This window comes from Schistocerca serialis, chromosome 5, assembly GCF_023864345.2.
Source record: "Schistocerca serialis cubense isolate TAMUIC-IGC-003099 chromosome 5, iqSchSeri2.2, whole genome shotgun sequence".
Classification (NCBI taxonomy): Eukaryota; Metazoa; Arthropoda; class Insecta; order Orthoptera; family Acrididae; genus Schistocerca; species Schistocerca serialis.
In genome coordinates this window covers 164,015,511-164,043,100 of record NC_064642.1, presented here as the reverse complement: position 1 = coordinate 164,043,100, position 27,590 = coordinate 164,015,511, and the positions used below count along the sequence as shown (strand labels likewise).

The following is a 27,590-nucleotide window of genomic DNA, read 5'->3' as shown; positions in this document are numbered from 1 at the left end:
GAAGAAGTTATGTGGAACTATGAAAAATATAAGCAAAATATACAAACTGAGTAGTCCATGCGCAAGATAAGCAACATCAAGGCTAATGTGAGCCCAGGAGCGCCGTGGTCCCGTGGTTTGCGTGAGCAGCTGCGGAATGAGAGGTACTTGGTTCTCGTATTCCCTGTAGTGAAAAGTTTACTTTTTTTATTTTCGCAAAGTTATGATCTGTCCGTTCGTTCATTGACGTCTCTGTTCACTGTAATAAGTTTAGTGTCTGTGTTTTGCGACCGCACCGCAAAACCGTGCGATTAGTAGACGAAATGGCGTGCCTCTCCAATGGGAACCGAAAACATTTGATCGCAAGGTCATAGGTCAACCGATTCCTCCACAGGGAAACACATCTGATGTATTCTATTCGACACTGGTGATGGAATGTGCGTCACATGACAGGAATATGTTGTCGACCCACCTAACTTGTATACTTGGCGAATGGGTAAAAAGATTCTTCTACCTTGCCCGATTTAGGTTTCCTTGTGGACGTGATAATCAATCCCAAAAAAAGTGATCGCATCGGACGGACAGATAATAATTGTCTGAAAATAAAAAAATTAAACTTTTCACTCGAGGGAAGACTTGAACGAAGGACCTCACGTTCGGAAGCTGCTCACGCTAACCACGGGACCACGGCGCTCCTGAGCTTACGCTATCCTTGATGTTGCCTGTCCATTGCATGGACTACTCGGTTTGTATATTTTGCTTATTTTACTTTTTTTTATTGTTCCACACAACTTCTTCCTGTTTTCTCGATTGATCTGTGTTCAGTTTTCAAGGGCTGTCCACAGTGCCAATTTATAACTAAATCTGAGGGGGGTGCGATGGGGAGGTTCCCTTGTAAGTATAGCGAGAAAATGGCTAGATCTACAGATGTACCTCCATGTGCAATAGCTTCTACGGGTAGGAGACAAGGCGCCTCTGTCGCCGCAGGTGCCGCACGCTTTCGCACTGCGTCTGCGCTGGAGACGTTGAACCCTGGCGAGCGCCCAAGCTCTCTGCCACGGCGACGCGGCGGCTGCCTGCTGCCTGCTGCCTTCCAAGCCTCTGGCGACGTACGCCGCGGCGACGTCGCGTTACGGCCGTCCGAGCGCGTCGACTTGGACGCAGGCTCACTTTACGCAAGCCACGTCGTTTCCGTGACAATAGGCGACGGGCTTACTTCTACATAGCCATAAACTTTGCGGGCCGCTGCACAATGTGTGAGGGAGAGTACTTCGTACCAGTACTGGCGATTTCTGTACTGTTCGCCGAGTGAAAAATAAACGTTTATAAACCTCCTAACGCGCATTAGCCCCTATGTTCTTATTCTCACGACTAGCTGAGTACCCGGCACTGCCTGGGTATGCATTTATTCCAATTCCTTTAGCCCAGTTCCTGCCCCCCCTCCTTCCCATTTTTTTGTCCATCTCCTCCTCCGTCATATTTGTGTCCATGTCATCCTTCCCCCTCTCTGTATCTCTCTTCGTCCTCCGTTCTCTCTACATCGCAATAGGAGGTGTTGGTTCTTACACCACAGTTTTTCTTTCCAGGTAGTAACGTATGTACCACGTTTGGTAGCAATCGGTCCACGGGTTTCGGAGAGACTTTTTAGAAGGGGCTTTCCAAAACTTCGCCGGCCGCTGTGGCCGAGCGGTTCTAGGTGCTTCAGTCCGGAACCGCGCTGCTGCTACGGTCGCAGGTTCGAATCCTGCCTCGGGCATGGATGTGTGTGATGTCCTTAGTTTACTTAGGTTTAAGTAGTTCTAAGTTCTAGTGGACTGATGACCTCAGATGTTAAGTCCCATAGTGCTCAGAGCCATTTGAACCATCTTGTTTCTTTCATCATTTTGATGGGTTGTCAGCGAGGAAAAGTTTCGTAAAGCTTTGAAATTGTGCGTAGAGTTTGTTGCAAGTCACTAAACGCTCTCATTTTCAAATATTGAGTGACTAAAATCTGTGAATTTGCGCATCGCGAGTTTCACTAATATTTCACCCTCGTGTGTTTTATAGATAGATGATTATTATCTCCACAGCGATTATCTCCAAACAGTAATTGATATGTGTACCAACTGTAGCTGAAATCCATCTAGTGGTTTAACGAGGAGATTATATACACTCATAATTATATATGCCTTTTTATGACATACACTCCTGGAAATTGAAATAAGAACACCGTGAATTCATTGTCCCAGGAAGGGGAAACTTTATTGACACATTGCTGGGGTCAGATACATCACATGATCACACTGACAGAACCACAGGCACATAGACACAGGCAACAGAGCATGCACAATGTCGGCACTAGTACAGTGTATATCCACCTTTCGCAGCAATGCAGGCTGCTATTCTCCCATGGAGACGATCGTAGACATGCTGGATATAGTCCTGTGGAACGGCTTGCCATGCCATTTCCACCTGGCGCCTCAGTTGGACCAGCGTTCGTGCTGGACGTGCAGACCGCGTGAGACGACGCTTCATGCAGTCCGAAACATGCTCAATGGGGGACAGATCCGGAGATCTTGCTGGCCAGGGTAGTTGACTTACACCTTCTAGAGCACGTTGGGTGGCACGGGATACATGCGGACGTGCATTGTCCTGTTGGAACAGCAAGTTCCCTTGCCGGTCTAGGAATGGTAGAACGATGGGTTCGATGACGGTTTGGATGTACCGTGCACTATTCAGTGTCCCCTCGACGATCACCAGTGGTGTACGGCCAGTGTAGGAGATCGCTCCCCACACCATGATGCCGGGTGTTGGCCCTGTGTGCCTCGGTCGTATGCAGTCCTGATTGTGGCGCTCACCTGCACGGCGCCAAACACGCATACGACCATCATTGGCACCAAGGCAGAAGCGACTCTCATCGCTGAAGACGACACGTCTCCATTCGTCCCTCCATTCACGCCTGTCGCGACACCACTGGAGGCGGGCTGCACGATGTTGGGGCGTGAGCGGAAGACGGCCTAACGGTGTGCGGGACCGTAGCCCAGCTTCATGGAGACGGTTGCGAATGGTCCTCGCCGATACCCCAGGAGCAACAGTGTCCCTAATTTGCTGGGAAGTGGCGGTGCGGTCCCCTACGGTACTGCGTAGGATCCTACGGTCTTGGCGTGCATCCGTGCGTCGCTGCGGTCCGGTCCCAGGTCGACGGGCACGTGCACCTTCCGCCGACCACTGGCGACAACATCGATGTACTGTGGAGACCTCACGCCCCACGTGTTGAGCAATTCGGCGGTACGTCCACCCGGCCTCCCGCATGCCCACTATACGCCCTCGCTCAAAGTCCGTCAACTGCACATACGGTTCACGTCCACGCTGTCGCGGCATGCTACCAGTGTTAAAGACTGCGATGGAACTCCGTATGCCACGGCAAACTGGCTGACACTGACGGCGGCGGTGCACAATTGCTGCGCAGCTAGCGCCATTCGACGGCCAACACCGCGGTTCCTGGTGTGTCCGCTGTGCCGTGCGTGTGATCATTGCTTGTACAGTCCTCTCGCAGTGTCCGGAGCAAGTATGGTGGGTCTGACACACCGGTGTCAATGCGTTCTTTTTTCCATTTCCAGGAGTGTATATATGGAGTGCTACGCGAGGTACGTAATGGTGTAGCAGCATAATTGTCGCACAGGTTTACCAAACAATGTTTCCCAAGAACTACATTGTAGATTTTTCAGGAATTCCCATTTTAATTCCTCGAGAATTTCTGTGACATTTTTGTGTGACCTGTACCGTCCTGGTACGATCCTAGCAGGGCATCTCTGAATTTATGTCTATTGTGATCCCTGCTAGATACAGACTCCAAATGTTGGAACAGTACTCTAGAATTGGTAGCACTAGCGTCTTGCATGCTACTGCCTTCACATATGCTTTGCATTTTTTCAGTACCCTTCCCTAATTCTGACTTTACATATCACGTGATATTATTACCCTCAAATACAGCAGTGTGCAAATTAATTGGGACAAGCTCATATTTTATTTTACAAGGAATTGAAGTTGGTTAGCAATAAAAATTTTATCCGCCCAATTGTTGGGTTCTTCGAGGGCTGTTGTTGCCTTAACTAGGAACGAGAATTGTCGCTCCCCTCCAGTTCAATTGAGTGCGTGTGTGAGTAGCAACAGCGTTTGTTATTTCTGTGTTCTCGACAGGAAAATTTTGTGTTGTGTTAAAATGGATATTTCACCTAAGAAGCGGGCAAAAATAGTTCTTCTTCATGAACACACATCTGTTACTACAAGAGACATTGTGTCTCTCGTTGGTGTGGGAAAATATAGTTTCAAGGCTTATTATGACATATAGTGATACTACCTTTCTGTCTCCAAAGAGAAAATGCACATGTGAACGAAAACGAAAAACCACCCAAAGGACCGACAAAACTGTACTTAGAAACAGTATAATTCATCCTCACGTGACAAGTAAGGGTCTTCGGGGAGATTTTTTGGCTTCTGGGGTTTGAACGACTGTTCAACGGTACGACGTTGTTGACGAAAAGCACGAAATCCTATAAAGAAGCAGTTGTTAACACATCCCATGGAAAATAAACTGTTGGCGCGTATAATTTACAGTAGTGAGTCACATTGTGTTCTTCAAGGCTGCAGAGCAACGGTTGTTAAGCGAAGCACCCGTGAAGAGACTGTAAAACACCCTCCCAAATAATGGTTTCTTCATTGCAAGTGGCCCTGGGGCACTAGCTCCAGTTGACGACGTGATGAGTTCAACCTAACACATGGAAATCTTTAGGTGCAGGATGGTGCCATTCCTACAGACCGCTGCAGATGGTGCTTCTAAAGCAGTCGAGACGTTCATGGAAGCAAACCACGTGAATGTGCTTCGGTGGCCTGGTAATTCAACACACATAAATCGCATCGTGAATTTTTGGATTGTTGTGAAAAGGCGTCTTGGTAAAATGGACTGTTCAGCAAAAGAATGTCTTTTAGTAAATGAGGTGAAAAGTATGATTTGGTGACGACGAACTACGAAACATTTACTCGAACCTGATCGAGTCTATTTCCACAACGTACTCCGAGGCTCATTAAAACATACGGAGGACACATTAGTTATTAATATTCAGTAAGCTACTAACTATATTGCCGCGCAGAATTAGCCGAGCGGTCTAGGGCGCTGCAGTCACGCGTGGACTGTGCGGCTGATCCCGGCAGAGGTTCGAGTCCTCCTTCGGGCATGGGTGTGTGTGTTTGTCCTTAGGATAATTTAGGTTAAGTAGTGTATAAGCTTAGGGACTGATGACCTTAGCAGTTAAGTCCCATAAGATTTCACAGACATTTGACTTTTGAACTAACTGTATTATACATGTGATATTCATTAACGTCTTGTCCTAATTAATTTGCACGTTAATGTAAGAGGACTGCTGCTTGATGTCCGATCGGTCATGAAATTAAAACCACAGTGAAAATCCGATGACTTTTGCGCAGATGTTTTGCGCAGTGTCTCTAGTATTCCCATCGATCGCGTCACGTCACATTTTTAAGTTCTGAGCGCAAAGTGAGCACGTAAAGATGCATAGAACAATGGCAGTCATTCGATTTGTTCATATCGACGGGTTCCGCTTGATGTCATGCAGCTCTCATAACGCAGAAATTCTTCCAATCCATATGTGGCATAACAGCAAACCAGTGCTTAACAGTATTGGTTAAAAACAGTCTTAGTTGCAATTTTATTTTTTTATTTTTCAACGACGTGTTTTGCCTTATTTAGGCATCTTCAGGTTATCTTTTCTAGATGGAAGCGAGAGGCACCAAGATCTGCATAACGCGTTCTCATTCACATGAGCGAGTAACAGTAAGATCGCTCCTGTGAACGGGAACGCGTTATGCAAATCTTGGTGCCTCTCGCGTCCATCTAGAAAAGATAACCTGAAGATGCCTAAATAAGGCGAAACGCGTTGTTGAAAAATAAAAAAAAATAAACTAAAATTGCAACCAAGACTGTTTTTAACCAATTCTCATTTTTAACCAGTTCTCATAATGTATCTGTGGACCAAATACTTAAATATACAGAATGCAACAGAACTATGACGGGAAAAAATGGACAGTAATGAAATTTCGGGAAATTCATTTGTCTAGGTAACATGTTTAAGTGCTTAACACTGCAAGATCACAGGTTAATACAAGCGCAAGTAAACCAGTGTAATTGTCAGAATGTTGAATGTTAGCATGAAAACTTTGCATTGTGTTCTACTGGTGCCGGATGTCAGTTTGTGGGGTGGAGTTCCATGGCTGGCCGTTGTGGCCGAGCGGTTCTAGGCGCTTCAGTCTGGAACCGCGCGACCACTACGGTCGCAGGTTCGAATCCTGCCTCGGTCATGGATGTGTGTGATGTCCTTAAGTTAAGTTAAGTTAAGTAGTTCCAAGTTCTAGGGGACTGATGACCTCAGATGTTAAGTCCCATAGTGCTCAGAGCCATTTGAACCATTTTTGGAGTTTCATGCCTGCAGCACTTGATCGGACAACACGGCGACGGTTAATGCTGGTTGTGGATGACACTGTAGCTATCGTCCGGTAATACCCAATATGTGCTCAATTGGAGCAGGCCAAGGCAACATGGGGACACTCTTTAGACCATGTTGGGTTACAACAGCAGTATGTGGGCGAGCGTTATCCTGTTGGAAAATACCCCCTGGAATGTTGTACATGAATGGCAGCACAACAGCTCGTATCACCAGATTGACGGACAGATTAGCAGTCAAGGTGCGTGGGATAGCCACGAGAGAGTTCCTACAGTCGTATGAAGTCGCAGCCCAGCCCCTAACTCCAGGTGTAGGTCCAGTGTGTCTAGCGCACACACAGCTTTCATCAGAAAACACATTAGACTTGCACCCTGCCCTCCTCGCCCCCCCCCCCCTCCCAAGTTCTCGCTTGACGCTACTGAAGTCGCAAATGGCTATGGTTTGGAGTCAGTGCTGCAGGGCGTCTGGCTCGGAGCTGTCCTTGAAGTAACCTACTTGTAACACTGTCACTGCGGTGCCAACTGCTTCTCAGATTGTTGCTGCAAATGCACTCCGATCCGCACACGATGGTCTTCCCTCTCAGTGGTGCCACGTGGCCGTCGGGAGCCCAGCCTTTCTGCGACCGTACATTCTCGTGGCACCGCCGCCAGCAATCGTGTTCAGTGGCTGCATTACTGTCAAGTGTTTCTTCAGTATCGCAGAAGGAACATCTGACTAACACACCACGTCCAGTCTCAAAGCTAACTGACGCTCGCGACCGTTACAGTGTGTATGTCAAGCAAACCTGATCTTCATTCTCAAATGCATCTTTCAGATGTAGCAACACGTGTACCAACTTTCGATTGTGTCGCACACCTCCTCCTTGGTGTTTTTCGTCTGTGTAGTTGAGGACAGGAACCTATGGCCGGCAGCGGTATCCAGTAACGCCACATAACGTTCAAATTTGCGCCAATGCCTGAAATTAGGCCACACCTTAGAAGCAAACCCCAGTTCGCAGCTTTCTGATTGATTATTAACACGTCACAACGCCACCTCACCTGCATACTCAATCACTTTTCTTGCAGCTGGGGTTGCCTAGCGGCAGGCGTCAGTCCCTCTGACCTACACGCTTTGTACCGTCGTTGGATGACGTTTGCAGACAAAAATTCCTACATTCAATTTGTTACTCAGTACGCCCCTTTATAATCTTCGAAGTTTGTCGACGTACCATTTCTCGGATATCGTTCCACCTTGCATGCAAGGTGAATTTGGCCTTGCAACTGTGACAATACGTCACATAAATATTGACATTTTTAGCGGTTGTAAATCGTAGTTTACGTATTTTATGAATATAATTAGTGTAAAAGATATAGTTAATGTTCTTGAAACAACTGATATGCAGCGATAGCATCTTTATTTAATGTCTATGAAAATAAAAAAGGATCGAGGGAGACGCGATTGTACGGCCGAGGAGGAAGGGCGCATTTTGTGGTACACACACTGTTTTGTTTCGCTATACGGAAGGCAGCCATTGAGCGGCTACACACAGTTTATGTAAGTTATTCGTATTTATTGCTAAAATAAACTTGTTATTATTATTACAAAATGAATTTCTTTGTAATAGTTGTCACCTCAAATGCTCGCAGTGGCTAATTATTTTTAATAAGCATTTTTTCAGTAATTTGCGCTGCGAGAAGCTCATCTTCCGATGCAGCCTCTGGTCGGCCATTACGCGCCGAAGTATTAATTTATTTTTCAGTGTTAACAGTAACTGTAAATGCGAGAGATTTCGTTATAAGAACCTTTTTAAATTGCAACAGATAATTAATTTGCGTTAAAGTTCATGTTTTTAAACTATACAGATTCCATGAGTTCGGTAAGTTTTATCTTGGGCGCTCCACGGATTGCTTTGCAATCAATAAATAGAAATGAACAAAATTACATTCAATTCAGCTAACGGCAACTATATTTTAGTCATCACGTTCAAAATCTAAAGTTGGTACGTGAGTAACTGAGGCCCTTCAAGAACCAGTTTCATATATACTTATGCACGTAAGTAAAAGTGATAAGAAAAGACAATATCCCTGAGAGAAAGAATCATGCTGATAAATTAAAAATAAAAATATATAAAATATATAATTAATTTCCTTTGTATATAACGAATAACTTATGAAAACGACGTCACACAACGTTTCATGCTTTTTAGTGTCACGGTTACAAGAAGATACATACTACTAGGAAACATCCTACACATTCAGGGTACTTCAGGTAAGGGGTTGTGTTCTGTAACTTGTAATATAATGAGTGAAAGGCACATTTATTCTGATAGACAGATGTAAGAAACGGTACGCTTTGCCCGGATGACTGTAAACAGCGCATCATGATTGTCACCAACTGACTTCACATTTTGGCCGCCTATCTTTTAGGAGGCGCATTGAGTTGCGCATTCAAGAAGCCGGGCACTCTTTTCAGTATCTGATTTAAATGAGATTCCGCCACCAGGATACTACTCTGCAAACAGAGCGTTATGTATATCAAACTGCATCTATCTCTAAAACAGAAAATGTATTCGCAGACGTGAATGCAGGCAATCTCCAACTGTAGAATGGAATGACGACACTGTAAATTTGTGCGGACCGTTACTCGAACCCGGATTTTCCGCTTGTCGCGAGTGGTCAGCTTAAGAGTTCCTGCTATCCGTGTATGCTTCACGGCAGACTCAAACTTCCGTATGTCGCCTTCGACGCGTCATTAGCCTGCACTCGTACACTTACTGTAATTGCCGCATAGGGAAGAAATTTTAATCGAAAGTCGTTAGCCTGGTGTCGGCGGATAAATACGATATTATAGTGCCTGTGTTTTGTACCGAAGTACTATGCATCCATTTCCGAAGGAACAATGCATTGTACTTCTTACAGACACAGGCGCTGCAATAACGTTTCTGGCTCCCTATCTAAAATTGATAGAAATTTAATTTAAATTGATTTGTACGCAGTTTGTTTAGTTACATTACCTACATGCTACACAAAATGTTATATTTTGTTGCTGTAACAATATGGAAAATAACCAAATAAACTGCTTTCGTATCTCCACAGAAATAGTAACGTTTCTTGCATTTACCTGTCTAAATAAATACGCCTGTCTCATATTATTTTGTAAGTTGCACTTTATCTGAATGACCATACAATGCGACTATATGCGTATGTGCTGAAAATAGTAATTGGTTTCAAAAATGAATTTTCACTCTGCAGCACCCCCCCCCCCCCCAACTTGTAGTTAAGCCATGTCTCCGCTATATACAATATACTTTCTTCCAGGAGTGCTACACCTACAATTTACGCAGGAGAACGTCTGCGAAACTGTGAAGATAGGAGGTGAGGTAAAGCTGTGAGGAGGGTTTGTGAATCGTGCTTGGGTAGCTCAGTCGGTAGAGCACTTGCCCGCGGAAGGCAAAGCTCCCGTGTTTCATCTCGGCCCGACACACAGTTTTTACCTGCCAGGAAGTTTCATATCAGCGCACACTCCGCTGCGTGGTGAAAATTTCATTCTGGAAACATCACCCAGGCTGTGGCTAAGCCATATCTTCACAGTATCATTTCCTTCAGGAGTGCTAGTCTTGCAAATTTCACAGGGGAGATTCTGTGAAGTTTCGAAGGTGAGGGAAGAGGTATTGGCAGAAGAAAAGCTGTGAAGACGGGTCGTAAACCGTGCTAGGGTAGCTCAGTTAAAGTACTGTTTCCCCCTACATACGTCTCGAGAGAAAACTACAAAGATGAACAGGATTTTGGTTTATACTGAAACGGCCTGGTGTCCGTCCTCAGACCACTCCTGCATATTGCCAATATCCCCTCAACGTGAACGATTTGCAGCGTGCGTACTGCTGCACTTATTTGATCTGAAAGATTTATGGAATTAATGCTTTCAACTGCTACACTTTTACTGTCGGTCTAAATAAGGGTCGGCAGCATCGCTTGGACTCACGAGGCAGGTTTAAACGTCTCGCTATGCTAAAGTCCCTCATTAAAAAAATGGTTCAAATGGCTCTGAGCACTATGGGACTTAACATCTGAGGTCATCAGTCCCCTAGAACTTAGAACTACTTAAACCAAACTAACATAAGGACATCAAACACATCCATTCCTGAGGCAGGATTCGAACCTGCGACCGTAGCGGTCGTGCGATTCCAGACTGAAGCGCCTAGAACCACTCGGCCACATCGGCCCCTAATTAAAGGCCAGAAGGTAGCTAACTACTCTCAGGAAGATGCCGAAACCCTACCACCGGACTGCAGTAAGTACACTGCTAACAGTTTATACCCTGTACCTAGCTGACTACGCAAGTACAGGATAGTAGTTTGGAGTCAAAAGGGAAAAAGTCACATCCACATTTCCACTGACGCAAATGGAACGTATTGGTTTCAATAAACTTGCGAACTCTGTCAAGACTTTTCAGGCGTGAAGAAATAATTAGTTGATCATGTTGGATGATTATATCTCCGAACCAGAAATCAGTAATTGAATCAGTACCTCCAGTCCAGAGAGGCCACGCGTAAGAGCTGCCGACTGACTTTCCCGAGTTTGCGAGCTCCAAACTGAACGCCAGTTGTTTCAGCGAGCAAGCGATTCAGTAGCGACATGTAGAAGATTTCATTGGTCATTTACTGTCTGTACTAGTAACACTCTGCTGCAAAATGCTGCTTCCTCTCGGGCTTCTCAAAATTCATTTTCCTACAGGTATTGAGAATACCTTGTATTCTTAATAAGATTCTCAGAGCATCACTCGCCCTTGAGCCATCCAGCATATAGCTTTCAGCATATCACCTTTAAGAATAAGGAAAAAGTGGCCCGTGAAGGTGAAGAAAAACCTTCTTCCCCAGACACCTGAAAATGGCTGTAGCGTACATGCAGGGGTTGAACAAAACCATGGAACCAACGCAAGAGATGCATGCTTCAACATAAACGTAGATGATAGCCAATCTTCGCAGGTTAGCTGCTGCTTTGCAGGTGTCACTCGTGGTTAGTATAGTGTTCTGTGAAAAATTAAAATGTCGCGAGACTAGGGCCTCCCGTCGGGTAGATCGTTCGCCGGGTGGCAAGTCTTTGGATTTGACGCCATTTCGGCGGGGATGACATTATGATGATTAGGACAACACAACACCCAGTCCCTGAGCGGAGAAAATGTCCGACCCAGTCGGGAATCGAACCCGGCCACTTGACATTCAGTCGCGGTGAGCACTCAGCTACCGGGGTCGGAGAGTGTTCTGTGTAGTTGTCAGAAACTGTCGGTGCTCGGATGGTGGGTACTTCGGTACTTCCGTACCCAACATAGCCAAAGTATTTGAGGTTTCAAGAGACACAGTAGCGAAGATTTATGTCGCATGCAGGGAAAGTGGAGAAACATCATCCGCAAAGTCACAACGCGAACGAAAGGATGTGATGAGTGATCGTGACAGACGATCATTGAAGAGAATTGTGAGGATAAATAAGGGAACGACCTCTGCTAAAGTCACTGCGAACTGAATTTTTCACCTGCGAACACTGTCAGCAGACAACAAGAAGGGGCCTCCATAATCAGGGAACTACATGGCGAGCTGCAATTCCAAAAATGGTTCAAATGGCTCTGACCACTATGGGACTTAACATTTGAGATCATCAACCTAACTAACCGACGGACATCACACACATCCACGCCCGAGGCAGGATTCGAACCTGCGACCGTAGCGGTCGCGCGGTTCCAGACTGAAGCGCCTAGAACCGCTCGGCCACACCGGCCGGCTGCAATTCCAAAACCACTGATCAGTGATGCAAATGTCCGTAACAGGAAATTGTGGTCCCGAAGCTATTAAACCTGGACAATGGAGCAATGGAAGAATGTCATTTTCTTCGGATGGGTCTTCTTTCACACTGGCACACTGTTTCCTCCTACTGGTGGAGCTTACGTCCCAAGAGTGAAACATGGTGGAGGTTCGGTGATGCTTTGGGCATGATTACTCTCCAAAGTCGTATCACTGCTAAGGATTATGTGACTGTTTCGCCGGCCGCGGTGGTCGTGCGATTCTAGGCGCTCCAGTCCGGAGACGCGCGACTGCTACGGTCGCAGGTTCGAATCCTGCCTCGGGCATGGATGTGTGTGATGTCCTTAGGTTAGTTAGGTTTAATTAGTTCTAAGTTCTAGGGGACTCATGACCACAGCAGTTGAGTCCCCTAGTCCTCAGCGCCATTTGAACCATTTTTTTTTTTTTTTTACTGTTTCGATAGATCACGCCTAGCCCCATGGTACAGTGCCTGTTCCTAGTGGTGACACTGTGTTCTAAGCCAACAGAACTCCTGTTCGCACAGCTCGAGTCGTACAGGACCAGTTTTGTGACAACTATCACCATATCCTAATACACTCCTGGAAATTGAAATAAGAACACCGTGAATTCATTGTCCCAGGAAGGGGAAACTTTATTGACACATCCCTGGGGTCAGATACATCACATGATCACACTGACAGAACCACAGGCACATAGACACAGGCAACAGAGCATGCACAATGTCGGCACTAGTACAGTGTATATCCACCTTTCGCAGCAATGCAGGCTGCTATTCTCCCATGGAGACGATCGTAGAGATGCTGGATGTAGTCCTGTGGAACGGCTTGCCATGCCATTTCCACCTGGCGCCTCAGTTGGACCAGCGTTCGTGCTGGACGTGCAGACCGCGTGAGACGACGCTTCATCCAGTCCGAAACATGCTCAATGGGGGACAGATCCGGAGATCTTGCTGGCCAGGGTAGTTGACTTACACCTTCTAGAGCACGTTGGGTGGCACGGGATACATGCGGACGTGCATTGTCCTGTTGGAACAGCAAGTTCCCTTGCCGGTCTAGGAATGGTAGAACGATGGGTTCGATGACGGTTTGGATGTACCGTGCACTATTCAGTGTCCCCTCGACGATCACCAGTGGTGTACGGCCAGTGTAGGAGATCGCTCCCCACACCATGATGCCGGGTGTTGGCCCTGTGTGCCTCGGTCGTATGCAGTCCTGATTGTGGCGCTCACCGGCACGGCGCCAAACACGCATACGACCATCATTGGCACCAAGGCAGAAGCGACTCTCATCGCTGAAGACGACACGTCTCCATTCGTCCCTCCATTCACGCCTGTCGCGACGCCACTGGAGGCGGGCTGCACGATGTTGGGGCGTGAGCGGAAGACGGCCTAACGATGTGCGGGACCGTAGCCCAGCTTCATGGAGACGGTTGCGAATGGTCCTCGCCGATACCCCAGGAGCAACAGTGTCCCTAATTTGCTGGGAAGTGGCGGTGCGGTCCCCTACGGCACTGCGTAGGATCCTACGGTCTTGGCGTGCATCCGTGTGTCGCTGCGGTCCGGTCCCAGGTCGACGGGCACGTGCACCTTCCGCCGACCACTGGCGACAACATCGATGTACTGTGGAGACCTCACGCCCCACGTGTTGAGCAATTCGGCGGTACGTCCACCCGGCCTCCCGCATGCCCACTATACGCCCTCGCTCAAAGTCCGTCAACTGCACATACGGTTCACGTCCACGCTGTCGCGGCATGCTACCAGTGTTAAAGACTGCGATGGAACTCCGTATGCCACGGCAAACTGGCTGACACTGACGGCGGCGGTGCACAAATGCTGCGCAGCTAGCGCCATTCGACGGCCAACACCGCGGTTCCTGGTGTGTCCGCTTGCCGTGCGTGTGATCATTGCTTGTACAGCCCTCTCGCAGTGTCCGGAGCAAGTATGGTGGGTCTGACACACCGGTATCAATGTGTTCTTTTTTCCATTTCCAGGAGTGTATAAATGAGCGTATGTGGTCTAGTTTGTTAGGACGGGTGCGTTATCGCTATCCACGTCTATTATCGTTACCTTAAGTTGCCACTGTTTAGCGGAAAGAATGAAATTACTCCCTAGATAACCGTACTGGATGTATATTTATCCATTTCAAAACGAGTGGAAGCTAGTTTGAATGTCAATGGTTTTTCTGCACCACATTAGGCATGGTGATGAGCTGTGTTTTTGGTGTCCATACTCCTGTCCGACTCTGTAGGAGCCACTCTACGAACACACAGTTGCAGCGAGGAAATAGTGTAAGAAAGAAAGAAGGATGTACCACGAAGGAATTATCCGAATTGGACGGAAATCGGTAAATGTGATGTACAGACAAACAATTGACTACAGTTTCAGAAAAAGTGGATGATGATTTCAAGAAAAGGAGCTTCAGAAATTGAGCAAATCAATAAAGCCTGGTCGATCTTGATCGTTATGCATTCAAGGCTTCGACTGGGAATTGATAGAGAGGTTGGATGTCGTCCCGACGGATACCGTACCAAATTCTGTCAAATTGGCTCGTTAGATCGTCAAAATCCCGAGTTGATTGCAGGATACTTCCCAAAATACTTCAAACGTTCTCAACTGGGGAGAGATTCGCAGACCTTTCTGGCCGGGATGGTGTTTGGCAAGCACTAAAACAAGCAGTATAATATCTCACCGTGTGCGGGTGGTCATTATCTGGCTGAAATGTAAGCCCAGGATGGCTTGACATAAAGGAGAACAGAACGGGGCGTAGAATATCGTCTTTGTACCGCTGTCCTAAAAGGGTACCACAGATTACAATCAAAAGGGTCCTGCTATGAAAGGAAATGGCACATTAAACCATCACTCCTGGTTGTTGGGCCGTAGATATCCCACTGCTGTCTGGGACTTGAGACGTCTTCGCTGGTGATCGGGGCTTAGTTCGAAGGGTGACTCGTCACTGAAGACAATTCTACTACCAAGATGTGTGTGAAGACGCTCCAGATAGTGGTGGGATACCATCCTGACAGTTACCTCCCATACGGCACGAAGGCCAGGAGTGATAGAGTGGAGTGCCATATCTTTCCATGGTTGTAATGCGTGGGACCCTTACAGCACAACGGTACGTAGGCGATATTCTACGCACCGTTTTGTTGCCCTTCGTCGCAAGTCATCTTGGGTTTACATTTCAGGAAAGAATGTCTGCCGCACATGGCGAGAGTTTCTACTGCTTATCTTCGTGCTTGACTAAACCTGCCTTGGCCAGCGAGGCCACTGAATCTCTCTACAATTGAGAACATGTGGAGCGTTATGTGGGGCCTTCCAACCAGCCCGGAATTTGACTATCTAACGCGCCAATTGGACGGAATTTGGCACGATGTTCTTGAGGACATCATCTAACAACTGACTCACTGCCAAGCCGAGTAACTGTTTGCGTAATGGCCAGAGGTGAACCAAACCGTTATTGAGAATGAGATTTTCACTCTGCAGCGGAGTGTGCGCTGATACGAAACTTCCTGGCAGATTAAAACTGTGTGCCGGACCGAGACTCGAACTCGGGACCTTTGCCTTTCGCGGGCAAGTGCTCTACCAACTGAGCTACCCAAGCACGACTCACACCCCGTCCTCACAGCTTTACTTCTGCCAGTATCTCGTCTCCTACCTTCCAAACTTTACAGAAGCTCTTCTGCGAAACTTGCGGAACTAGCACTCCTGAAAGAAAGGTTATTGTGGAGACATGGCTTAGCCACAGCCTGCGGGATGTTTACAGAATGAGATTTTCACTCTGCAGCGGAGTGTGCGCTGATATGAAACTTCCTGGCAGATTAAAACTGTGTGCCGGACCGAGACTCGAACTCGGGACCTTTGCCTTTCGCGGGCAAGTGCTCTACCAACTGAGCTACCCAAGCACGACTCACGCCTCGTCCTCACAGCTTTACTTCTGCCAGTACCTCGTCTCCTACCTTCCAAGCTTTACAGAAGCTCTTCTGCGAAACTTGCGGAACTAGCACTCCTGAAAGAAAGGATATTGCTGAGACATAGCTTAGCCACAGTCTGGGGGATGTTTCCAGAATGAGATTTTCACTCTGCAGCGGAGTGTGTGCTGATATTAAACTTCCTAGCAGATTAAAACTGTGTGCCAGACCGAGACTCGACCTCGGGACATTTGCCTTTCGCGGGCAAGGTCCCTAGTTCGAGTCTCTGTCCGGCACACAGTTTTAATCTGCCGGGAAGTTTGAAAGTGTTGTTGACTTGCTCAATTTGTGAAGTTCTTTGTTTTGAGTAAATCGTCCAACATTTCTGGAATTGTAATCATTAGTTTGTCTATACATGTATTTCACATCCGATTTCTTCGTGGTGGGTCGTTTTTCTTTGTCTTAGAGTGTATTCTGGGCCAGTGCTGGAACAGGAATCAGACTCAGGAGGAATGTTAGTGGTACACGAGGTACCATCCGCCAGACATTGTAATATTTCTTGCGGAATGTAGTGGTAGAAGATGAAAGAGAAATGCGAGTAATCTACTGGAAGCACATCTAGTCACTAGGAATACCCTTTAGTTAATAATTTCACGCAGAATATTAGCAACAGGCAGCGTGTGTGGTGACTCCGGCGCAGCGCAGTTTCGGCTCTCGCCCGTCAGAGGCGCTGAGGTTGTCGGTGCCGCAGGTGGCGGGCGTCCAGAGCTGGCTGCGCAGTCGCGCCGCCGCCGCCACCGCCTCCGCAGCCGCGAGTGCCGCCGCGAAGCCCGCCGTGGGCGCCAGCTGCTGCCACGAGACGGCCCGCTACCGCCGCGGCACGCTGCCGCCCCCGCAACCCGCCGCCCCCCCGCCACACCAGCAGCTGCTGGTGCGCGCGGCCCGCGAGGCGGACGAGGACGCCTTCTGCCAGCTCATGGATCTCTCCGGAGCCGACGTCAACTGCGTGGACGCCAGCGGCAGGGTGAGTACCATTGTTGACACGGCCGCGCCGGTGCGGTTCCCGCTTCGTGGCTGGCTGGACACAAGTGTCGTTGTTGTCGCATCGCCGTCACCAGACGTGTGTATAAGTGTACTGTCGCCTGGGTTCCAGAAGTGTTTTGGCCCCGCCCACCTGTAACTTCTCAGAGCGTTTGTGTCTTAACGCCCACAGACTTAGTGAAAACATTATAATCGAATTATAGTTTCCAGCAGATGAGAGTGTATGAAGAAGATCGAATGTTTCACTGTGTGTTTAATACTGATAACTTCTTTATTCCCCTAGATGTGGAAGCAACTGTCTAAAGTGAAACGGACAACGAACACCAAGTTCTTGAGCAGCCATAAGCAATAAATCTACCAAACGTAAATTGATCTATATACCTTTTTAATGGCATTTAATAGCTCTTAGAGAAAGTACGGTGGGGACACCCATTTATCCTCCATTGTCGCAAAAAAACTGATAAAACCTGGTAGACATAAGACTGAATCGTAAAAGATCGTCGTTTTTCTATGTTTATGTAGCTATTGATGTACCTTTTCCGCATTTTGTTTCACTTGTTGCACCCTTTTAGGTCGGTGCCTGGATCGTATCCGCTACCGATGCCAAAATATGACCGTCGCTGCCATCCACCTTTAGAATTACTTTTTCTTACTGCTCCAATCGTGGTATAGCAGTGTGTCAGCGGCTACACGACTAACGTAGTGTTGAAACAAGGATTAACCTTTACTTACGCAAATGTCAATTCCAACGAAAAGCAGAGAATGTATTTTGTTTGAGTGACACTAACACCTCGTAACTATCTAAAAAAAAATTTCAATCCTGAAGAGTTTCTGATAAATAATTATTTATTTACAACAAGTTTCTATCTTCAGATCATCTTAAGGTACCTTAAAATTACTTGACAGCTTTATAGAATATCGTGATGTCAAATATTAAAAAACCCATCCTGCGTCTATATGTCCACACGAAAACACGAAGCCCGATTGCAACAAAGACTAATAGTTAAGATAGAATGCCTTTTACGTTATTTGATACCAGAGCGTTAAAGTTTCATGTAGCTGTTATACATAACTGTAAGATACCTGAAGATGGTTTGAGAGTAGAAACCGTTTGTAAACAAGGAATTATTTATCAGTAGTACTCAGGGGTGGGAAACTAAGAAACCTTCCACAGCTGCTTTGTCGCAAATAAAGAAGAAAATTAAATTTCATATCCAGTATTTTGAAAGAAATAAAATAATGGTAGTCAGATATGCGGGGAACAAGTTTTTTCGTGTGTTTCTGACAACAGAATATACAGCTAATGTACTTCAAGTAGGTTAGGAACATCTGTGATATGCAGTCGGCTGTAATCGTTTCAGGAAGCAAGGAGTATTTCCCAGATGTCCAAAAGTGCAATAATCAACAGTTTATTTTTCCATCGATATGATTTGCCGTAATATGTAATTACAATATCAACTGAAGTCGTTTTTTTGTGTGCTGCGAAAATAAATGCCATCATAACAGACAAACAATTCAGAAACGTTTGTGGTATTTTCCACATACATCTAAATCGCAACCATCATCCCATTTTCTCTGTAGACTGATTTTCAATGTCTTCTTTGCTATACATCAGTGGACGCAAATATCCTCATTGAGTTGAACCTCTCTATTGTTGTCAAAAGGTTGCAGAGTCTGCGATATTTTTGCTTGAACTCGAGAGTTTGATGTAACAAGAAACTGGGTTCAGTAGAGAGAAACCTCTAAACAAAATTGAAAAAGATATTATTCATACTATAGTTTATGCTTTATCGTAAGTCCATACATGTCTCACGGAGTAAGTTAATACTTTGTTCACCGTCTGTGGTCTGACAGTGCAAACGTTATCACGTTTGAGCCAATATTTCTTTAACCGTTCTGGTTTTCTCCCGACGGCCGTCAGTTTCGTGACACATATGCTGGATGCATCTGATGTCGGGTATTTTAGAGCTAATACGCCACAGGTGGATAAGCTGTCGTTTGCTTCGGATCGTTTTTCTGTCAGAAGTAGATACCTTATGTTATTACCAAGCGCTCAACGCTTTATGCAAATTCTCTTCGCGTATCATCGTACAGACGAAACGTTTCACGTCTGCATTTGTGAATCTATACGGTGCTGCACGAGAGGGTGACATGACCAGCCGTATTATCACACTAATCCCATACTTCGCAGTATCTTCTACATTCTATTCATTGTAATCACTACTCCACGTTCTCCGTATCGTGAATGTGATGTAATTGTTTACAGGTACTCTCGTGCATGAATACATCTTTAGTAAACTGTAGCTCCTACCTTTGTTCATCCATTTAATTGTTTTGGTGTACTTGGAATTTCACACGACACTTGTGTTGTTCTACATCACTCAATTAATTCCACTATGCATGTTGAGGAGTAATGTGAGAAGACGTCGCAGCCAGTTCTCCATGCAAGATTGCGAAGTCCCTCTTTTCTGTGAATTCCTGCAGGCCGCCCCTTTCTATAGCATCTTCTACAGCTTCTCCGATCCCTGACAGAGATTTTCCGTTCTCTTGAAGACGCGGAGTGAACTCTCTTGTTGTCATCTGCTGTATACTTCCCTCCTTTCATTCTTTGCCACGTGCATCCCTGTAAACCTTGCAACGCCCAACGGGAGATACGATATGCTGCCGAAACTTCCATCTTCCATCTGTTCTTTCGTCAACGTTGTGTGTAGGAATACATTTGGTTGGGGTCTAAAAAAAAGTAAGAGGAGACAGTCTCGTGGAATTCAGCCTTTTGTTATTTTGAATGTTCTGTACATCACATGGTCTGTCTACAACGCAGCGTTGTGCACTAAGTTTCTTTCTTTTTTTTTTTTTTTTTTTTTTTAATGCAAAACAGAGTTGTTCACGGAGCTACAATATCGAACGAGTTTATAGAGATTTGAACATAAGATGCTATCATCTGTAGACATTAAAATGCCACACCTACCTGCAACAGTGTGGGAACACCTCCGGGATGCCCTAGAATGATGCGACAGCTTCTGACACAGTCTAGCAGTGTAATTTGTTTTCCGTGAAGAACACAATTGCTGTCAAGTTTGTCGGTATTTATGCATGAAACATTAACTTCATAAATTCGAACACCATTTGCTTGTTGCAATATAATATTAGTTTATTTCTCAGACGAATTCTCGTACTACAAATCATAATCTGTTACTAGATCAGCAGTGAAGTGTTTTACGTTGTTTAGGTACGAAAAACTAACCGTTAAAACAAGAAAACCAAAAGATTTCGACGTGTATATGTGCCGAACATTTATAAGTGCAGTGGAGGACATCTCTTAATGTGTGACCACATGAGAGGAAACGCAGATGTTGACAGGAGAGACAAGTAACATTATATTTATATAGCTAAAAATTGTTGAATTAATTCCTGCGAATCTATAAGCACACGTGTAAGGACAAAACCGTGTACTAGTTCAGAAAAAAAAAAACTGAACTTGCCTTTATCATAAAAATGGAAAATGTATCTGGGAATTAACTGAATCTTATAGTGCAACAAGCAAGTAGCGTATGAATTTATAGTCATTGCATCTTTATAGCCAAGTATCGCGTGATACCGGTTTCTCTATAAGATACTGTAACTGTTGAAGCTGATGGTCAACAATATATTCGATACTGTTTAATAAAGAATCACCATTCTTTAGCGAAACACTGTTGTGGCATTATCGTTACGAAAATACCACGCTAAATCCGTAGCATTATATGTATTCTCTGCGTATCACGTAGATTGATTTTCACGGAAAATTATTTTTTCCTGATATTTCTTCCAGCGTTTTACCTCGAAGGCTTTATCACTTTCAGGCAAGGTAGCATTGTCGTAAGCACTGTGCTACGTAGCGCTACCTGTTTTAAAACTACTGAAGGAGGAGGAGAAGGTTACTGTCTAACGTCTCGTCGACGAGGTCATTAGAGACGGAGAGAAGCTCTGATTAGCGAAGAATAGGGAAGGAAATCGGCCGCGGCGCCCTTTCAAGGGAACATCCCCTCATTTGCCTGAAGTGATGTAGGGAAATCACGGGAAAGATGGCCGAACGCGGGTTTAAACCGTCGTCGTCCCGAATGAGAGTCAAGTGTGCTAATCACTGCTCCACCTGAAAGAAAAAGAAGAAAAAACAAAAAGAAGCTATTCTTTTGCTCTTGTTATAATTTTCTTATAAATCTACTGTTCCTGTAACTTATTTATAAGATAAATGAGATTTATTTGTTTATTCATTCAGGGATCATATAGCAGTGATATCAGGTTCGTCATCATGACACAATGAAAATAAGTAGCTCAAAATACACATACACATAGAACAGATAAGTACGCTTTTTTGCGAGGATAGGACAGGTGGTTGGCCGTTGCCTTGCTGAACGAACAAGTGCAGTATTTGCCTGATGATTTAGGGAAACCTCGGAAAATCTAAATCAAGATAACCAAGAAAGGCGATCTCCAGCCTCCCGAATATGTCAGTATCTTAACAACTGCACGGTCATATTCGTAAAGGTTGTAAAGTAAAATTAATAATTGCGCGTACTCTGACGTCACACGATCAATGAAAATGTTGGACGTAATATTTACATAGTGTCTACTTACGTCACTTTATTGTATTTGGATGTTATAAGTTGATGTAACATGTGTGAGCTATACATACACAACACCATTTTGAAAGATAATAATTCTTATTACTAACAGTGAAGTTTTTACTAACTTGGTTACACAGTCGGCGATCTTAGAACGTGCTCTCTGTGACATTGAAACTATCGCAGCAAACACAAACTTGGTGGAGGAAGTGGAAAATTCAGGTGCTTGTGATGCTGCTCTTCAGTCCGATGTCTAGTTTGACGTTGGTCTGCACGCTTATCTATCCTTTGCGGGACCCTTCATCTCTCGATAACTACCACCGCAACCTACAGTCGCTTTACCCTGCTTAGTGTAGCCTTTACCTCTCCTACAACTCTCATTCCCACACCTCACTACCTTCCCAAATTAACTATTCCTTTATGCTTTCATGTGTTTTGCCAATATACCCCTTATTTTAATCAAGACATACTATACATTTTTCTCCACGATTCGGTTCAGTACCTCTCCATTAGTTGCCCTATGTACCCATCTAATTTTCAGCTGCTCTTGATAAATAAAACTAGTAACATTTCCTTGAGTTTCAAATGGCTCTGAGCACTTAGACCTACTTAAACCTAACTAACCTAAGGACATCACACACATCCATACGCGAGTCAGGATTCGAACCTGCGACCGTAGCGGTCGCGCGGTTCCAGACTGAAGCGCCTAGAACCGTTCGGCTACTCCGGCCGGTCCTTGATTTTCACCTTCGCTTATAAAGTACGAACGTATTTGCTCATTTGTAGTTTATTTTGCCTTAGCATATTGATGTCGCATGTACTCTGAATGGCCAGAAGCGGTTCGAAGGCACTGTGACATGAGTCTGTCGACAGCTGCTGAAGCCTACGTATGCATTTGTCTCCGGACAGTGTCGGCAGAAATGTGTTCCTGACACCCCACATTCAAATCTGCAGCGATCTGACTCACGATAGTCCGCTTAACGCTGCGCATGGTTCCGTGGAGGCGACGTGACGTCAGTTTTCAAACAATAGCGGTAGTCCTCTGTGGCGGTCCACGTATGCGCAAGCACTGTCCCTACGATACTGAAGACCCCTACTAGACGCTGTTGGGGTTACAATCCCTAATTCTTGTATTTTGCCGTGACCCATGCATCTTGCACGAATTCTGATTCAAGTTCAGAACCGGTTAACTCGCGACATGCTCTCCTGTTCACTGTACATCTGTGTGTAACAGACTCCGCAGACGTCGTACCTACACTGTTCACATAGGCATCGTCGAGCTACAACACAATTACGGTGCATCTTTTAATGGATAACTCACCCCCTGTGAATTTTGTTCAATCAGTTTTACGTTTGCTGTAACTAAATGTACTGTATGTTTTAAGTCTTGTGGGTGATGACGATGATGATGTTGAAGAAGATGATGATGATGAAGATACGAGTTAGCTTCGAAATCAATTTTATCAATATTTTTCAGTCAGTGAAAAAAAAAAAATGAAATGATCGTATGCCATTGATAGCTGGGAGTCCCCTCCAGGGAAAGTTCAGCCAACCAGCTGCAACTCTTTTCAGTCCACACCACACACTGCGACTTGCGTGCCGATGATGATGAAATAATGGGAACGACAGTACAGTACCCAGTCTCTCAGTAGAGAAAGCCTCCGAGTTGGCCAGGAGTCAAACCTAGAACCGCTGCATGGCAGCCAGACGAGCTGACCACTCAGCTAAAGAGGCGGACTTTTAATCAGTAAATACAGATAAAGAAAAAAATTATTTTTTATCCATAATGCGCAACCCAGAATGAGTGGAATGTGAATGTAAGCACCCCAGTTGACAGCGAATCCAGTTGTTTCCTTTTAGCTCGCGCACGTAGATCCTGATCCTTCCAACGTCGTCTCTAATGACATTGGCAATGGGACGTCACGTTGCAAATTTCTGTCTTGTTTATCCAAGCAGTTTCCGTTCTCCATTAACAAATATGTACACAAGTAACGGTACGAATAACCCACGAAGGTGGCAACGTACCAGTTTCTCAACTCGGTATAAGCCAAGAAAAATTATCTGCTTTTAATGCTGCTGTTTCTCATATGCGATTAGAGGTTATCTGTTCCGTTAAAACCAGCCTCAAGAATTTAGTGGAAATGCTGGTATAAATTTTCTCCCCACATAGTAAGCAACAACTATCATTTCAAGTTGCAAATGCAAGTCTTTGTATTACTGTATGGGAAGAATATAACGTTTATAATGAAGTGTTATATGCTAGGAGCCCTAGAGAAGTAGATAATAATAGGTAAATACATATGTGTTACGTTTTGCACAATTAGTTCACTTCAGATAAAATACTGGAACGTATTAAGATTCTAAACAGCTGGAATTATGTAAACTCTACCTGCGCCCCGCTGTCTTACTCGAGGTTAAACGGTTATTTATAACGAAATGTTAATGATGAAACCCATTGCCCACGCGTATGCGCCATCACAAAAGTTATCTCTTGGAGGTATTGCGACGCGAGCAACTTGCAGCCTAGCAAACCACACGGCATCGGAAAAAAATAATTAATTTGGAGATGATGGGAGAAGCTGACAGAACAGATGTCGCTCGCAACTCAGCTTCCACTGTCCAAGTTCTCAATATTAATTCTTACCAACTATCTAGACTCTAGAAGCAAACGAAATCCAAAACAATAATAATAATAATAATCAGTCAACTCGAAACAGAAAAGCCAAGCCAATGTTTGAACCCTGGAAATATCACAATCCAACATACTTGCCAAATATTCTACATGATGCGAAATATTGTCATGTGCATGTTAGATTGTAGCAGAGTTTAGTGAAGATTTAATCCTACAGGAATATTTATGCCGTCCTAGACTTATGCATGTACTTATTTCCTTTGTTAGAACAGATAAGAACTACTCTCTACGCTAAACTTAACGCATTCATTTCTATGGATGACTTTTTAATCATGTTACGCATCCCACGGGAACAGTAGTCACATTGACCATCCCATGGGAACAGCGATATTTTTTTCGGAATAAAAAGTAGCCTTTGTGTTAATTCGGGGTGTAGTCCGTCTCCATTCCAAAGTTATTTCAAATTCCTCCAGCTTCTTCAGCCTGAAGGAGTAATAAACATACCAACTGGACGAAGAAAGAAAACAAGCAATTTCTATTTCGGTGCAGCACAAATTGTATAATATTTGCGCGTGCAGCAATGTCAATTGCCCTCATGCTTGTGCCTGTTACCAGCGGATACACTCGCATATCATTATCAAATCCCACCTCACTAACAGCCTGCCACATTCTACATGTAAAGGCATGACGCCTCTCTATTCTACAGCGTTTAAATGACATTGTCGTTGTGAGTCTTCAAACAACTCAGAAGGTATACGATACGCCTGACGCTCAGCGGCTAAAATGCAACGAGCTTGTATGGAAGTGTGGATTAAACGCTTTGAGGATTGTATAAGCATTGTATTCATTGCACTGAATATTATCATGTAGGATATATTAAACAATAAAAACATTTTCACAAATACGATACAGTTCAAAGGCCAAAGAGTAAACAGCTTTTTATAAGAGTAATTACTGTCCACAGTTCGCGTTATATTCTTCAAATCAATAAATATGTTGTACTACATACTTTCAAAAGTGGCCTACGTGCTAATTCAGGGTATAAGCTGATTTCACTTTATTTCTTCCAAATCTGTCCAGCCTTTCCAGCGTAAAAGAGTAGGAAACATGTTCACACACGAACTTTTGTGTATTGGGTTTACTAAGACTTTGTAACCATTTTGACCATAGAAGTAATATTTTACATCATAGTTCATGAACTGGATAGGGTGTAAAAAAACTACGTATACAAAATTGTATTGTTTGGAGGATATAAAAAGCAACACTTATTTTCTGTAGTAAAAATGTCACAAGTGCACTGTTTCGCTACCATGGGGCCATGAAGGTTTTGACGGTAGTGATTTTCAGAGATGATGTTCAAACTGTCATGTTATGAATACCTTTTTAGAAATGTTACTGAAAATGTCGTCTGTACATAGCACTGTACAACTGACGTCTGCGTCTTAATGATAGACTAACACGCTAAAAAAAAAAAAAAAAAAAAAAAAAAAAACTTTATACGAACAATAGTTACAGCTTCATCAGATAGGCAACGAGCTATTCTGAAGGGTCTGTTGATGTCTCCTACAATAAATGAAAAGAAATCCATAGAAGTGAGGTCAGGAGAACGTGGTGCCCACATCTCCAAACCCAACACTTGGGGAAAACTTTACCTAAATGTTTTGACATCCAACTGCAAAGTGTGGTGGGTAAGTAAGACGTAACTGTGTTGTGTACGAAGCAGTCAAAACAACTGTGAACGTTGGATCAAGGAAAGTTCAGCGTCGAACCCTTCTAGGAGAGTTACTGGGGAAACGGTGTACCCGGAATATTTGTGTCACATGACAGACCTTTATCTTATACAGTAACGTGCAAATTTGTACTCGTAGTTTCTTACACCCCTCGTATAGAACATCAACATAACGTAAGTTTTAAAAATTAGTATGTGCACGCGTTCTTACCATGGATATAAAGACATTGAACACAGTGTCATTCAAAGTTTAACTTTATTAACGGACAAAACTGTTCTCTCCTTCTCTCTCTCTCTCTCTCTCTCTCTCTCTCTCTCTCTCTCTCCCTCCCTCCAATGAACGTATACACAGGTCATACTAAAATGTTGCAGAGAAACCGCTAAAAGGAAACACTGTTTGCTGTTATATTTATTTGTTGGATGAACGATAGTAATTTTGAAAATCGCATTTCTTCATTGAATGACAAATATGGCAAAATTATTAATTTGTTATTCTTCATGGTTCTCGTCGGAAAATTGCATCTCAATATTGTATAATGGAGCGCGTTTTAGTATGCCTCTATTGTCAAACTCTTGTGACTCAAACAAATTCGGTGCACTATCCTGACAATTGTGTATATTAGTCATTTTAAATTTGACATGTAGATATCCAGTGATTTTCATGATCTTCACAAGTGTATTTGTGATGTTACACGATACATAGTGCAAATGAAGGAGATTATGTGAATTTTTAGAGAATAAGGTAGGTTATTTTCCCAAATGTGTGGACAATTATTTTTGTATATTGTAACTTGGCTTTTAAACCTATCACCCAACTCAGCTTGGTTCTATCCATTGTAGATCTGAAGATGATAACGTAGTCTTACCGAAACAGACTATCGAAATAAATACTTTAGTAGCGATGTTTCTTTTTGAAGTTTTTCTTCTGAGTTTATTACCCAAACAGGCCCCCGGGAAGCAGGTCAAGACAACTATGAAGAAAAGCATCGACTTCAAAAGCACTTAGCGGAATGCAAACTGACATTTTTATTTTGTGCAGTGTTGTCCCACAGCCTGTAGATAATCGAAAAAGGTCATGTTTCAGAAACGCCAAGGGGTGCCGCTGACTCTATTGTTTTGAGCATCTGATGATGCTCGGGTGTCACATGATTGTAACTGCAGCCTGTAAGGAAACGTTCTCGTGTGTGCCGTCAAATGACAGAATGCTGCCACAGTAACAACGTTGCCGTCCAGGTTGCTGTAAAATAATTTTGTGATACCTGAAGATGATCAGATGGCCGAAACCGGTAGTTAATCAAGACTCTCGGCCGTTCTGAAATCATACTTTTTAAATGAAATTTTTACATAACAAGTGTGAATGTGACCACTGTGAAGTAGGCTTCTAATTTGAATAAAATTGCTTTGAGTG

At 44.5% G+C, this 27,590-nt stretch overlaps 1 protein-coding gene across 1 annotated transcript in view; it reads left to right on the top strand.

Moving 5' to 3' along the window:
- LOC126481820 (myc-associated zinc finger protein-like) overlaps positions 1–27,188 on the top strand; it is a 240,210-nt gene extending 213,022 nt beyond the window's left edge. Inside the window, exons 2-3 of the mRNA XM_050105778.1 lie at positions 16,928–17,200; positions 27,129–27,188. Coding sequence (XP_049961735.1) covers positions 16,928–17,200; positions 27,129–27,188 — 333 coding nt within the window. The remainder of the gene's footprint in view (positions 1–16,927; positions 17,201–27,128) is intronic.
- Positions 27,189–27,590: the final 402 nt, after the last annotated feature.